The 15,655-nt window shown below is 37.6% G+C and overlaps 1 protein-coding gene across 8 annotated transcripts in view; it reads left to right on the top strand.

Moving 5' to 3' along the window:
• Window positions 1-15,655, top strand: part of RUNX2 (RUNX family transcription factor 2) — a 230,296-nt gene that overhangs the window by 178,770 nt on the left and 35,871 nt on the right. Inside the window, exon 6 of one of the 8 annotated variants that reach the window (XM_037843138.1) lies at window positions 996-1,187. The exons of the other annotated variants lie outside the window; for them this stretch is intronic. Within the exon in view, the coding sequence (XP_037699066.1) occupies window positions 996-1,021 (26 nt within the window). The 3' untranslated portion in view covers window positions 1,022-1,187. Of the gene's footprint in view, window positions 1-995; window positions 1,188-15,655 lie in introns of those variants that run through there. 8 annotated transcript variants of the gene reach the window in all.

Below are 15,655 nucleotides of genomic sequence, written 5' to 3'. Positions count from 1 at the left end.
AGGGAACGGGATGGGCCAATGCTGTCTTATTTATGCCCAGAGTAGTTCTCCATTAGATGGATGTGGGCAAGGGTATGACAACTGGGAAACCAGGTCTTCTGAATTACAGGGTTATCGAACATTGAACATTTTAAGTTGCGCTAAAAATCTACCAAAGATAGCACAATTTTCTTAAGAGGATATTTTATGCCAACTAGTTTTTGCCATGCTGAACTGTGTTCCCTGTGCTGGACACCTCTCATAACGGCCTTCTCCTGAGGGTCTTAGGCCAGGCCTTCCTCTGCTTGTTTTCCTTTCTTTTCCTAACTTCTGCTTGTAAACCTGATTACGAATTGATGGCACAGCCTTCCATTTCTGAAGGCTTATTGTTTTAAATCCCAGGATTCCAAGCTAGCCAGTTCCAAGAGACAGCACCTGTAAATTTAAGATCCTTATTAGAAATTGATCACTTAAAGTACATTGAGGCCTTAAAGAGTCCTAAAAGGTGACATGTGACCTCTGGTCGACTCAGGACAGTGATAGCCTTTCCATGACGTATATATAGCATGCCGCTGTCACTCTCACCACGGCAGGCCCCAGTGCTCCGACCTCCACTGTTGAAAGACACCATAGAACTCCGTGTCTCATGGTGTAAGTATGTGTGCTAAATAACCTGGCTGTCCCTCTCTATCGTGGAGAATTCATCACAGAGAGCCAGAAAGTGTCCCTAAAGACTTTAGACTGACAAGTAGAGAAAAGTTAAAGGGCTTCGGCCAACCACATGAATCTCGTGAATAAAAACTTCTTTACGTCCCTAACATGCAAACTACAACATTGTCCTCCATTAAGAAATAAAGACATAGACCCACAGAGGCACACACACACTCCATTGGATCCCATATTTGTCAGCGTTCGGGCCCCATGCACCTGTTTGACTCCTGGCCAGGTTAATGCCTTTCTTTCTTTCTCTTTGTGTCTCTGTCTCTGTTTTTCTCCCTCTCTCATTTTCTGAAAAGCTCGAAGCCGTTACTCACTCCGCTGAGTTGCATCACTGACAAGCTGAAGCTCCACCAGCAGGCTTGCAGGTTTTGATTAGTTCAGACTCCTTTATTTCTTTCAACTTGGGAGGAGGGAAGGCTTTGTTTCTCAAGCAAATAGCAGGAAAGGGCTCTCTGGTCCTAGTGCCTTCATATTTTCTGCAGCAGATGGACTACCGTGGGGGTGAGTAGGGAAAGAAGAGGGGTGGAGGGAGAACTGCAAGATTCTTTGTAAAACCATGTTACCACTTTTCCTTATGACTGCTATTATTATTTTTATGATTCACATGATATTTATTGGGGAATTATGCAGAGTATAGAATTTTAGTTATCATTTCCTTGATTGGAATCACTATCTCCTTTAGGCAAACATCAGTTAAAGACACAGAAAAGGATAAGTGAAGCACACGGGATTATGAGGGTTGACGTGGGATTAAAGGCACAGTGTTAGATGCTGTTGAGTTAGTTCTGGTCATTTCTTCCGTATTTCATACTGAAAATCCGTTTTGTTTTACATAATGCCAAGATGACACCTTGACAGAACAGACTTGTACAAACTTGCTTCTGTTTGGGGTCCCCTGGGGCTTCCATCTGCCCAACCCTCTGTGGCTGAAGCAGATTTTGCTTTTTGTCCTTTAGCAGTACCTAGAGGAAAAAGCTGAGGGAGTGATTGTAGCTTTAGTGACACTTAGCTAAAGCATTATAAAAGGAACCTAGCAAAAAACATTGGAAACTGCTGCATAAATGGGTAGTCATTATTATCATTCATGTGGTAATTTAGACCAGCCAGATTATTTTGAGTCAATTTACTGATGATTACTTAAAACATTTCCATAAATAAATGCCACAAAACCCTTCCCGTTCCACAGCGGAGGAGGTAGGAGCACAAACTGGTTGTTCTATTCAGCCATATATCAATCTGAGGCCAAAGGTAGGAAGGAGCTTCTGCTTTAAACTGGTTTAAAACTGACTTTAGTCCAGTTTTTTCCTCCCACCTCAAATGTTTCTGTGAGTTGTTACTGGTAAACTAATGTGGTGCCAGGGTGGGACGTTTGTGTAAACAGTAAAGAGAAGAGAACAGAAAATCCCTCTTGTCAGCATGTAGGGAAGAAGCAAGAAACAAACAGACGTGGAGTGTCAGGGAACTGGAGGAGCCCTGCTTTGCCTGACCTTGTCCTTGGGTGTGGGCTGTGGCAGCACACACACAACACTGATGGGCCCGCAGGGTCAAGGCATTTGGAGTAAGAGCCATTTGCACTTCCCTGGGGACAGGTCCTTGGAATCTCCTTAGAGAGGAGCTTGTCTCATAGGTTCTGTAGTGCCAGGCAGCATTGTTACTGTCTTAATCCCCTCATCTAAAGCTGTCCCTAGGGTCTATGGCAAACAGCCATCCAAGTGAAACCTAATAATGAGGATTTTTGTTGTTGTTGTTGATGTGTATGTGTGTGCTAGTAGCTAAAACCCTCTGGATTGAGTCTATTCCTGTACCTCTAGTCTTCATTATGTTCTGTCTGTGCCAAATAATGCCATTTCCCTGTAGTTATATGGACAGCTAAAGTGTTAACCCCCATCTCTACCCCCAAGCAGTTCTGTGGTTCCTTCCTGAGATGCTTTTCAGAACACTTCATGTGCTGTGTAGAGAAATCAGTCTCGTGTCTCTTATCTACAAGGATCCGCAAAATAGTCTCACATAAAAGTGGGTGAAAGAGTAAAATTCCTGACTGTTAGGCAGTAGAATTGGAGGTTCAGACTCAGGTTTGAATCTCAGCTCATATGTTTACCAGGCAAGTTTCTTACTTCTCTGAAACTTAGTTTTATTATTTGTAAGATGGGGATATAATACTTAATTTCTTAAGGTTATAGGAGGATCAAGTGAGATATTAGATTTAACATGCTTAGAATAGGCCTGGCACACAGTATGTGCTGAAATGATTGTAGCTGATGTTAAGAAGCTTAAATTGTTCTAACAGTAGTTTATATCAGCATAGAATTTGAAGTCAAGCCCTGGCTTAAATGAATCAAATAAACAAAAATCCAGACATAAAGAGTGGCTCACCATAGAACATAGTTAACGTATAAAACCCTTGGAATATTTGAATTTTCAAATGAGTTAATACTCACATGTATTCATATTGCACTCTTGAAACACTTAACACAGTGCCTAACACACAGAAGTTTCAATAAATGTTCATCATTATTATTATTCTATAGATATAAGACATACATACAGAGCTAAAAGTATTGGGAGCCATTCTTACAAAAATGTCACTAAAATATTAATTGAAAATAACTATTCAATTATAATGTCAGAAAGTAGAAAATGTTATTGGGTTGCACTTGTATGTAACCAGGCATCATAACATTCTGTTCCAGAGGATTACAGAAATAAAAGCACCAGAAAGCTCCTTCAGAAAGGATGGTTCCTAAAGAAATTCCATTTCATCCTTAGAGACCATTCCAAAGAAAGACCAAGATTTAATCTATCTAATGACCTTCAGAGAATCCAATTTTACAGCTTCTCCTATTGGCATCCTTTCTTCTGAGTAATTTTTCAAGTGTGGCTATAAATGCTAGAGCTTAATGAATTGCACTAATAGAAAATGATATTATATTGTTTAGTTCCTTTAGTCTTCCTCAAACCCTTTTTGGAAGCAAGGTTTTAAAAAATAAGATACAGTAAAATGATAAAGGTATGCTACCCACAATACTTATTGTACTGCAGAGAAAGATACGATACCAGATGTCTTGAAGTTCATGGGTGCAACTCAATACCAAGATTCAGAAAATATTTCCTTAACCTTGGGCAGCCTTAAATATTATAACAACAACAATAATAGCAGTTACAGGCTTATAACTGAACAATAAGTTATTGTCATGTAATTGACATACAGATTCTACCTTGTTACAATGAGTTTGGATCAAATTCAGCTGAATTATAAAAACCAAGCACTACCAATCAGAAACTAGTCTAGTGAGTAACAGTGCAAAAGTGCCCTGTAAAGGTTGGTCCCTCTCCCCCCCGACCAAAGTATGGCCTTATCATTTAATAATCTGTAATTGAGTAGGACCCTCACCCCTCAGTGATTTTATACATTATCTCATTTCATCTTATATGGTCCTAAAAGAGTATTCACTGTTCAGAGATAGCCAAAGTTCTTTCTCATTGATTGTTTTAAAGAGCAGGGAGTGGCAGGGTGATGACTGGCAAGTCTTATGCAATCCAAACTGTTGTGTGTCTTTATACTTGTAATAATGTTATCACTTCCATGGCATTTTTGTTGTTCAAAGTATTTGTAAGGTTAGACACAAAGATTTTAATTACTTTTCTGGAGGTCTTTACAAAATATTATATAAGTAAATAATTACTGATCTTCAGAGTGTATTTTATTTAATTACCCTCCTATGGAAAGAAGCACAACTATTTATTCGATCTAATTTTTGACTTGTGGGTCAGAGTATGAGCTATTGACAGCCTCCAAAAGAATCCACCATATACTTATTCAGGGCAGGAGTACTGAAAATAACTCCTCTCCTTCCCCACCCATATGTCCCACTTTCTTGCATACATGAAGTGGAAAAGATGTACACATTTTTCTGTGATTTAAGTCATGGTGCCCCTGGATCTCCCTCATGCTTTCTTGGAGGTCTCTAGAATTTTAGGATACATTTATTAGAGATGCACAAGGAAAGGTTATAGATGGCTGCTTCAGTTGCTCAGCAGGAGGCCACACTAGTTGTTTGGAGAATTTTTCTCTGTGCTTGTGGAATTTTTTTTTTTTTTTTTTTTTTGCATGGGACAGAGTTAAGAACTATAATCTTTCTGAAGATTCTTTTTACCCTTAAATTTCTTCTTTCTAAATATTTAAATATAAAAAATTTCCACTTACTTAACTGCATAGGGCTATTGAAGAAGTCTCCATTTTTATGACTCTCAGTTGCTAAACTCTGATATTTCCAAAGGTAAGCAGAATAGACATTGGTCTAATAAATGAAGTTATTAAAAACTATTTTATCACTACCACAAAATCTAGAAACTGCCATTGGAAAATACTCATTTGATCACTCAGGATGATTTTTTCATGTAATTTCAAACCCAGTCGTATTTGATATAGTTCCTTTTTAAATGCCCTTTATAGCCAAGTTTCTAAAAAGCCCCCTGAGTGAAATTTTTGAAACTAGCAGCTTCAGTAATGTGCCAAGTATATGTAAATATTTTAACTCACAGGAGGGAGCAACCCCATAAGAAAGGTTAAAAGGAAAACTCCAGCAATTAATGCTAATAAACCAGAAAGTTAAAGCAACTATAATAAAACACTAGAACATCTACTTTTCACTTCAGAACTATTCCTTTATTAAGAGCCACCTGTTTGGTAGACATACCTCTGCCATGGCAGCCACAGGCAAGTAATTAAGTTTAATAGGAGCTGCTCTTATTTTGAAGAAGTTCTCTGTTTAAAGCCACAGAGGGGGAAGTTATTAAATTTAATGGACCCTAAACAAAGGCAAGCCCTATGTTAACAATTGAGTGTTCAATATTCTTCCCTATTATATCTACTGTGATTGGGTGGGTTATCTTTGCATTCTATAAATTGAAATTCATCTTGCTTTCCCTAAAAATAGTCCATCTTCTGACACTAGTAGTGGTGATATATTTACTTTGTTGCTGAGGGCTCAGCTTCAGGGCATACCTGGACTTTAGGTACCCAGGACCAAAGAAGTGGGTTCTATTCTTAGTTACTAGTATTAGTAGCTAGACTGAATTTCCAAAGCTCAGAATGAAACCTTTGTACATGATTTGTCTCTGATTTCATACCAGTGCTCATCAGTTGTTTGGGTGACAACCGTGAGGATTTATTTCCAACACATGTACAACCACCCCCACACAAAGAAAAGATTTAGTAATGAAAGGGGATCATGCCTATCCAGGGATGGCAGAGACATGGCTGTAAATTTTAACAAAAGAGTTTCTTGCAATCTCCTTCTTTTCTTTGTGGAAAATTTGGAAATTTGAGCCTTGATTCACCAAAAATATTAAAGCTAATTTTCTAATGGCACAATGGCTTCCATGGTGCACTGGGATCTGAAAGAAGGTGGGGGCAGTTTAACTTAGGAAAACTGAGTTTTAGTTTCACTGTCACTAAAGATCCTTTGTACTATTCTCAGGTAAGCCAGTTAATTTATTGTACCTCAGTGGTCCTGTGTAAATAGATTGCTTGAAATTGCCTATCTACATATCTCATTCTGTAAGGAGGAAGACGATGTCTGTTCAGGGATTTGTTGGGTTTAGGACTTCCAGTAAAGAAAATTTGCTTTATTAGATAAATGCTAACAGAAAAACTACTTTGCGTAATTAGCTTCAAAAACAAAAGTGTGCTGTTATATTTTTAAAACATTAAGAGGGTTTTCTGCATCTAGGAATACCATCTCCCCATTTTCTTTTGTCACTGACTTTGTCAGTGATAGTTCCTGTTAGAAAACATTTCATGCATTCCTTCCTGGGGAAGCACTTTCTCTGCCTCTGAAATTATCACTGAATGGTCCAGATTATGGTTTTCTGTATCGTTGATCCATTTTTATTAATTTTTTTCCTTTAGTTTTGCCCATAAACAAATGCCTAAATATTTACCATTAGGTGGTCATTCAAATCAATTTAATTGTGTACTAGACCCAAGCTAAAAATAAAAATTCGTTTATGTGGTTACTTAGCTGTCACCCGGAATATTTGATTTTCCAAGGTAAAGGGTGCTCCTTTTCTCCTGAGAACCCCTGGCAGGGGTGTCTATAATTTAAAGCACACTTTTTATTGAGGAGGACTGTGGAACTATTTATAGTTCCCTAAGTATGCTGTACTGTTTCACACTTCCATGCCAGCCCACTTCTCTGCATCGTTTCCTCTGGGAAGTCTTCCCCAACCACCCCTTTCCTCAAAATGAATCACTCTCTCATCTACACGCATCTGTATCCCATCTCTGTAGTTTAGACACACCTTGAATGTGTATACATCTTCCTTTAGTACAATAATTTGCATGCCTTTCTCCTTTTGTAATGTTCGCAAAGATAGTGATTATGTCTTATGTATTCTTGAATTCTTATAACCTAGCACAGTTTTTGGCACAGAGTAGGTGCTCAGTAAATGTTTAATGAAACAAATATTAATGGAAAAGAAGATAGGAAGAAAAGGGGCAGAAAGGCACGTGGAAGAAAAAAGGGGAAAGGAAGGAAGTCTTTGTTCACCTGGAATAACAAAGAGAGGGCAAAAGAAGAGAAGCTTTTATTGCTGATAAGGACAGGAAATAGCATAGTAAGAGTCTGCATAAGCAGTGTATATGTTTATCTCCAAGTCTTTTTGCAATGTGTTTCATATTGAGAATCCATATCAGACTGTATCTGTTTCCAGAACTTGCTGCTAACAGTTAGTAATAATGCCAAAACATACTTTAGATTTAGCTTGATGAAATCAAATGACCAAATATAATTTTTGATTTCTAATTTAGGGTCTGACATTAATTATAGCCATTATGTAATAAAGTGTCAAAGTCTTTTCTGAGAAAATAAAAGAAATTATATTCACTAAGTTGTAAACTGAAGCAAAGATATTCCTCTGAAACAAAGCAAAAGATCTGTTTTTGACAACTTTCATGTCTCACAAAGTCTTATCTTCTTCAAGATAAATTTGTGTTATACTACTCCTCTCTCTCTCTTCCCTCTTCTCTCTCTCTCTCTCTCTCTCTGTCTCTCTCACCCTTTCTGTATGATACAGATTCATGTCACCTCATTGTCCTGGTCAGTGATCTCTGAACACACTACAGATTGCCAGTATCCCTCTTAATACCTGGCACCCAGAAACCCCTTTATTTATGGCCTCTGTTAATGCAAGCTAAAATTGCCTTAGTTCTTTTGGTAGCCATGTTACACTGTTTTCTCATATTTATGACTTGCTCTCAAGGTGCATTTCTCCCATTCTTTACTTTCTTTAAGAAAACTTTTTATTTTAAAATACTTCCAAACTTACAGGAGAGCTGCAAAAATACTACAACCCCATACAGAGAACTTCAGCATACTGCCATACCACCAGATACCCAGATCCACCAATTTTAACATTTTGCTACTGTTATAGCTCCTTCTTTCCTTCCTCCCTCCCTCTGTTTCTCCCTCCCTCCCTTCTTCCTTCCTTCTTTCCTTCCATTATCTGTCTGTCTGTCTATCTATCTGTTTTCTGAACATTTGAGAGCCGATTGCACACATCATATTCCTTGAACTCATAATACTTCCATGTATATTTCCTACACAACAAGGATATTCACTTATGTAATCACCTTAAGTGCAATTATCATGTTCAAGAAATTTAATGTTGATATAAAGCTTACATTCTATATTCCAGTGTTTTCTTTTTACTTAATAAATCCTTTTGAGCCTTTTCTTCTCCGTTCTTAGATTCCATTCAGTATCATGGAATGGACAATTAAATTCAATTTTCATTATCTTTTTCGTTTATCTTTCTTTTTTTTTAATTGTGGAGACATATACACAACATAAATTTTCCCATCCCAGCCCCTCCCAAGCATACCATTCAGTGGAATTAATCACATTCACAAGGTTGCCGTACCTACTTCACCATCTATCACTATAACTTTGCCTTTATCCCAAACAGAAACCCTAAACTCATTTTGCTTTAAATCCCCATTGCCCCTGCCTCCCACCCCTGTCACCTGTACTCTACTTTCTGTCTCTATGACTTTACGTATTCTGTGACATTTTCTTTGTGGTTACAACGGGGCTTAGATTTAATATCCTGTCTATAACAATCACATTGGCTTTGGTACCAACTTAACTTTAATGTTATACACAAACTATATTCCTGTACCCCTCTGCCACCCCACCTTTATGTCATTCTTGTCACAAATTGCATATTTATTCCTTATGAGTCCAAAACCATTGATTTAATATTATATTTTATGCATTTGACTTTTAGATCCTGTAGGAAGTAAAAGCAGAGTTACAAATCAAAAATACAATAGTATTGGTATTTATATTTACCCATATCATCATCTTGACTGGAGATATTTATTTCTCCATGTAGCTTCGGTCAACTGTAGTGTCCTTTCCTTTCAACCTGCAGAACTCCCTTTAGCATTTCTTGTAGGGCCAGTCTAGTGGTGACAAAGTCCCTCAGCTTTTGTTTATCTGGGAATGTCTTAATTCCTCTCTCCTTTTTGAAAGACAGTTTTGTCAGGTACAGAATTCTTGGTTAGAAGTTTTTTGTTTCAGCCCTTTAATATGTCTTCCCACTGCCTTCTTGTCTCCAAGGTTTCTGATGAGAAATTGACACTTAATCGTATTGAAGCTCCCTTGTACATGTTATGTTGCTTCTCTCTTGCAGAGTTCAGAATTCGCTCTTTCTCTTTGGTATTCAACAGTTTGATTATAATATGTCATGTTATGGGTCTCTTTTGGCTTATCCTGTTTGGAGTTTGTTGAGCACCTTGCATGTATACATTCATGTCTTTTGTTAAATTTGGGGGGTTTTCAGTCATTATTTCTTCGAACATTTTCTCTGCCCCGTGCTCTGATCCTTCTCCTTCTGGTATTCCCACTCACAATGCATATATTGGTATGCCTGATGTGTCCCACAGATTCCTCAGACTCTGTTCATTTTTCTTCATTCTTTCCTCTTTCTCCTCCTCAGACTGGATGAGTTCAGTTGTCTTATCTTCAAGTTCACTGATTCTTTCTTCTGCCAGTTGCAGTCTACTATTGAACCCCTCTAGGGAATTTTTAATTTCTGTTACTGTGGTTCTTCTGTTTGGTTCCTTTTCATGATTTCCTTCTCTCTGTTGGTATAATCTTTGTGTTCATCTATTGTTTTCCTGATTTTCTTTAATTGTTTCTTCATGCTTCCCTTTAGCTCATTGGGAGTATACTTAGGGCTATTTTTATATAGTCTTTTTCTGATATATCTCATGTCTTGTCCTCTTCATAAACGGTTTCTAATGTGTTAATCTTCTTCTTTGCCTGAGCCATCACTACTGTTTCTTTATATGTTTTGCAATCTTTTGTTGAAACCTGATATTGATATTTTAGTGTGTTTGTCATTAGAATTTAGACTCTAAGTCATCTGTTCCTTAAGCTTGTATCCAGCTAGTGTTATGACAGAGCTTTCCTTGAATACCAGGAGCTAACAAAAATAAATGAATAAATAAAATGGAAGGAAAAAGAGAAAACACCTTTCCCAGTCTTTGCAGATTTGACCTGTGTGAGTACTTTCCTTCAGGGCTTGTCCATACAATGAGTCTGGAGAATAGCTCCAGGCCAAGGCCTAAGGGCCTCCCTGAACCTTTCTGTGCATGCCACTTGTCTGGGCATGTGGGCTTACAGCCCTAGGAATTCCCCCATTTACACTGATACAAATGTCCCTTCTTTCCTAGGAAATAGTTTCCTCACAGTGCCCAGCAATTTACTGTATGTGTGTCCTACAGCCAGCAATCCCTTGCCCCAGGCAGTACAACTTGACCGCTCTCCCACAGTGTTTTGTACAGGAACTCAGTGAGCTGTCTTCTATGTGCAGGGCAAGTTCTGAGACAGTGAGTCTGTCTGGCCACCACCAGACAGATTGGGCCAGACATACATGCTCCCAGTATGTGCAGGGGGTTACTCTATGCCCTCCAGAATCAGGACCAGGGATCTACAGAGGGAGTGTGGGCTGGCTCTGCACCAAGCAGGTGAGGGGATGGTGGAGGGGCCAGCCAGCCAGGGTGCCACAAGATCCTGCCACTTTTAAGTGGTGTTTTTCTTGATTCAGCTCTTGCCCTGTTACTGAAATCTTTTAACTGTTTTTTTGGAGCTTTTAGAAAGATGTTTCTCCCACTTCTTGCTGGTTGTTCAAAGCTTCTGAACAGAACCTTGAAGCGTCTCACTCCACCATCTTAATTGGAGCAGGCCCACCCCCATTTTTCACTTTTACAGTTGTTTTTTTAGATCCAACTATGGTACTTTACAGTTATTATTGTTGGGTTTTACTTTATTAAATTCAGGAAATAGTTTCTGTCTGTCAAGAACTGTTTAGATTGTACTAATGTTATCCAGTGTATTTGTATTCGTAGCCTCTTGCATTTCTTCTTGCATGGAATGCCTTTCTTCAATTATTTCAATCATTTTAAGTCAACCCCCAAATATTTGGTACATAGTTCAATGTGCTTAGAAAGGCAGTGAATACAAAAGAAGTAAAAGACATAGTCTCTGCCCTTTGGGATCTTTCAGTCTCATTTAGGAGACAATATAATGCAGATGTGATAGTTAATGTCATGATACCAGACAATGTAGATGCCAAAATATAAAAAGGTTGTTCTGGATTTTAGACAAATGAGATCTCTTTTGTCTGTCTGCCCTATTAATTCGTGTCCACAAAAACTTACAGCTACCTTCTTTGGAAAAGTAAAAAAAAAAGTTCCATTCTGCTCATATTATACCTCTACTCTGAACTACTTCAACAATTACATTTTTGCATTTTAAAAAATTGCATTTGTTGAATAGTGTGGCTTCATAATTTTTCTTAAGATGACAAAAATGTTTAAGTGCTGATCTTTTCCCAGGTAGATTGAAAGTGCCCTAGGCCAAGGGCCTCGCCTTCTAAACATTTGCTGTCTCTCTTTATATTTCCTACTTTAATGTGGAAGTACTAGCATGTAGCAGAAAGACCTACCCAATAGTGCAGCATGCTTCTGAGTTACGTATGCTGTGACTGGCATTAGGAATTGGCAGTTGCCATTGTCTTTAATTTCATATTCCATATACACAAATATGGTCCTAGTGTGTGATAGATTATGGAATTTGCCAAATCTCTGATAACGTGAAGCAGCACTGTTAGCTCTATGCTTTAACATATACATGCACGTAGGCATGTATTTACTTCTTCACTACACTTAGAGAAGATATACATGTAAATATTCTTAATAGGTCTATTACTTTTTCAGGAAAAATTTGAAATCCACTGCAACCCCTATGTTTTAGTATTATTTTGTTGCCTCATTGAGCATTGATTTGGAAATACTAACTGATCACCGCTGATAAAAAAGGAAAAGAGAAACTGTGTGATTAGTTTAAGTTAGTTTTTAGGACTGCTAATACTTATAAATGGTTATAAGGAGAAATTAGAAAGATGTAGTTAAAAACGGTAACTAAACAAGTGTGAAGTTTTTAGAAATCCTATATGAAAAGAACAAATGACAATACTAACTTGAATTGTTCAGAGTCATTTTTGGACATCACTTTATTATGAACATAGTCATGTTTGGATTTCTTTTCATTTATTTTCCTACAAAGTGAACAGGAAGGTATTTGTTATTAAATTGGGTCAGAATTTAAGTGACTTTGTCTGAGGTAAATCTAGGATCCCATTTGACTATACTGTCTAACTTATTGTTTTTCTGTGACTTGCAAGAAATTTATGAATCTCAAGTCCATGAAAGTCATGTAAATTAAAAAACAAATGCTATCCAAGCAACATGTCCCTAAATATCTCAAAGGATTTCTTAATCAGGAAGGTGTCATACCTGTTCCAGGATGACTGGGACCTTAATTGACCAACGTAGAAATGCAGCCAAGCATGGTAGACTTAGAATAAGACCAGTGTTTCTGAATCCAAGGCTCACCTCTCTCTCCAACCAAAATCGTCACTGTTCCAGCTGCCTGTTGTAATTAGTAATAATGTTATAGTTAATGGAATAATAATAACAAATATAATGATGGTTATAAACACCTTCACTTTATGCCAAGGAGAGCAGTGATTCATAATAAATCAATAATAAACCCGTTTATGTGGTCATGGTAAAGCCATACATTATTTAAGAAGAGCCCTTTCTAAATAAATACTACAAAGGAAATGAAAACAGGCTTTGGAAAAGAGGGAAAATTCTGATAATAGTACTGTGGTACACATCATTTAAAAAACAACAACACACAAATCCATAAGCTCTCAGACTACACCTTAGGAAAACATTACATTCTCAGTATGGCTTAAAGGTGTGGTGGAGAGTTGACCTAAAAGATTTCAAAAGGGAAAGTGTGACATGCTGAGTAGTTGATAGAACAATTTAAACTTGTTTCTTATCTTAGAGGTGGGCAGGTATCAGTACCCTTTGAAGGGTTAACAAAATCTGAGATAACCTCTGTAATCTAGCAAATGGTTGAAGATTTTAAATTGGGCCATGCATCCAACAGGATTGAATGCAAACTGATAGAATAGTGGTTGCTCAATCATTGTGTTAAATTGATCTGTTTTATCAGGAAAATATGTCTTCCAAGGCCTAGGCATATGGTGTAGTGATTAAACACTCAGCACTGTTTGCACTATGTTAGAAATAGTACTTGGCTGGGACTTAAGGAAACTGTCTTCTAATTTGGGATGTGATCTGAGTTCTTGCGCCAGATGACTGAACTCCTCTGGGCTAGATGGTCTCCAACGTACCATAAAGCTTTGAAGGTCTGTGATTCTAAACTGAGGCCTGAATGGGTAGGTTTTCTCACAGAAAAGATTTAGTTATCAGCACATCAGAAAACTAAATACCATTATCCATAGTGACAATAAAGGCTGGTATGGCATTTGATTTATGAACTAAATTAGCAGGAACTGCTATTAGATGGCATGAAAAGCTTTACTTTGTGCTTCATTTGATTCTGATATGCTTCATTTGGTTCTGATGAGAAGCAACCTGAGATCAAGTCAATTAATGCCAAAGAACTTTACATTTACATCTTGACACTTGACCACAGCTGAACTTCTGTTTAAGGGGAAGTCTTTTATATGTGCTTATTAATAAGTCATAATGTAAGATAGATTTTGAAACCCCAATTCAATTTAAAATGAAGGAATTTGTTTTGTTGACATATTACATACCCTTGCTTGATTTTATGTAACTTGTCTCTGTTACACTCTTTATCTGAGAATGATTACACTGAAATGTCATTTATCTTATTGAAGAAATGAAAATCTTACAAGCTATGTGTTACTGAAACAAAAGAATAAGTGAATTGTGTTAGTAACAGAATAAATGGAAGAGGGGACTAGGCTTTTCATATTAAAGAAATTAGATATATTTAGAGAAAATATTATTTGAATAATAACAAAGTTCCTTTTAGTGAAATATTGCTGTCATAGTGTTTTATGACCATCTGATAAAAAGCTTTATAAATATATGTTATCAACATTAAATTCACTCATTCACTGATTACTTGTTATACTCACTGGGAATACAGTGACAGAAAGCTCATGGAGCCTTTTCTGTTGGTGTGTGGCATAGTGATTATTTAAATGCTTGGAGCTGGCCTCTCTGGCTTTAAATTCAGACTTCTTCACATACCAGCTACGAGATCTTGGGGAGGTTGCTTAACCAGTCGTAACTCAGTTTCTTCATCTGTTAAATGGTTATATAATAAGAATACTAACCTCAAAAGGTTGTTATGAAGATTAAAGGATAGTCAATGCATGTAAATCCCTTAGAATAATGCCTGGCACTCAATAAATGTTAGCTATTACTGGGGAAGGATAGGCAAAAATAAGAAAATATTAATAAGGCATGTGCATTAGGAAGAAAGTAAAAAAGGGTGATGTTATGGGGAGGAAACATTTATGCTGAGATATAAATAAGAGAGAGTTAGCTCTGAGAGAAGATCAGGGGAAACGAAGGGCATTCTAAGCAGTGGGAAAAGTTGGTGCAAGGGCTCTCAGGTGGGAAGAATTTGGGGATTTGGAGGAAAAAGACCCAGTTGCTGGAGTGTGTAGATGATGGGATGAAGTCAAGAGAGGCTGATTCAGGGTCCTGTTGGGCTTCTACTGCTCAGGGTCAGAGGTTTGGATTTGTCACTGTGTGCAGTGTGAAGCCATGGTAGATTATAAGGGAGGTCATGATATAACCTGATTTCTGTTTTCAGAAGGTCACTCTGTTTGTTGGGTGAAGCAGTGTAAGATGGTGAAGGAGGAATCAAGGAATGCTGTGAGGCCATGGCAGTCACTCTGTTGAGAGGTGGGTGGCTTTGGCTTACCTGCAGGTGATGGGGATGGAGATATTCTGAATTGGAGAAAGTAACAGAGTAGTTTGTCTATATAATTAAAATGGTTTAGTAATGCTTCCCTCCAATTATTAGTGTACTTTAAAATGAATAATAACACATCTTATAAAATTTTAGTTAATATTTGAACACTGTTGATGTACCCCGAAGTGAAGTGGTAACTCAGGAATTAATTGATTTTTTAATTTATTAGTTGAAACAGAACTGCCAGCCTGAAAAATTCAGTCTAGTAATCCTGTTTGTGAGCTGAAATGTTTGGTTGTTTTCATTGACACTTTAATCTGATTATTTCCAGTAGCTCCCCTTCCTTGGCACTGCGCAACTCCAGATTGCAGTGCAGTGAAGTGTAATGATGAGATTAATTTTGGAGACTGAACCAGCATTATATTGTCTACTCATCCTATTAAATTGCAGGTGGTGTGTTTTTGTATCTTTCATAGCCTTTATATACACCAATACCTGTTATTTCTTTTAAGATGGGATGAAATAAAACTTACCGCACTGGTGTGACCAACCTGACTATGCAGGTGCCCATTGATCAATGACCACAGCAGGGAGTGTGGTGCAACAGTTGC

This window comes from Choloepus didactylus, chromosome 7, assembly GCF_015220235.1.
Source record: "Choloepus didactylus isolate mChoDid1 chromosome 7, mChoDid1.pri, whole genome shotgun sequence".
Taxonomy (NCBI): Eukaryota; Metazoa; Chordata; class Mammalia; order Pilosa; family Megalonychidae; genus Choloepus; species Choloepus didactylus.
The sequence above is the reverse complement of the archived record's forward strand: the minus strand, read 5'-3'. Positions and strand labels throughout refer to the sequence as shown.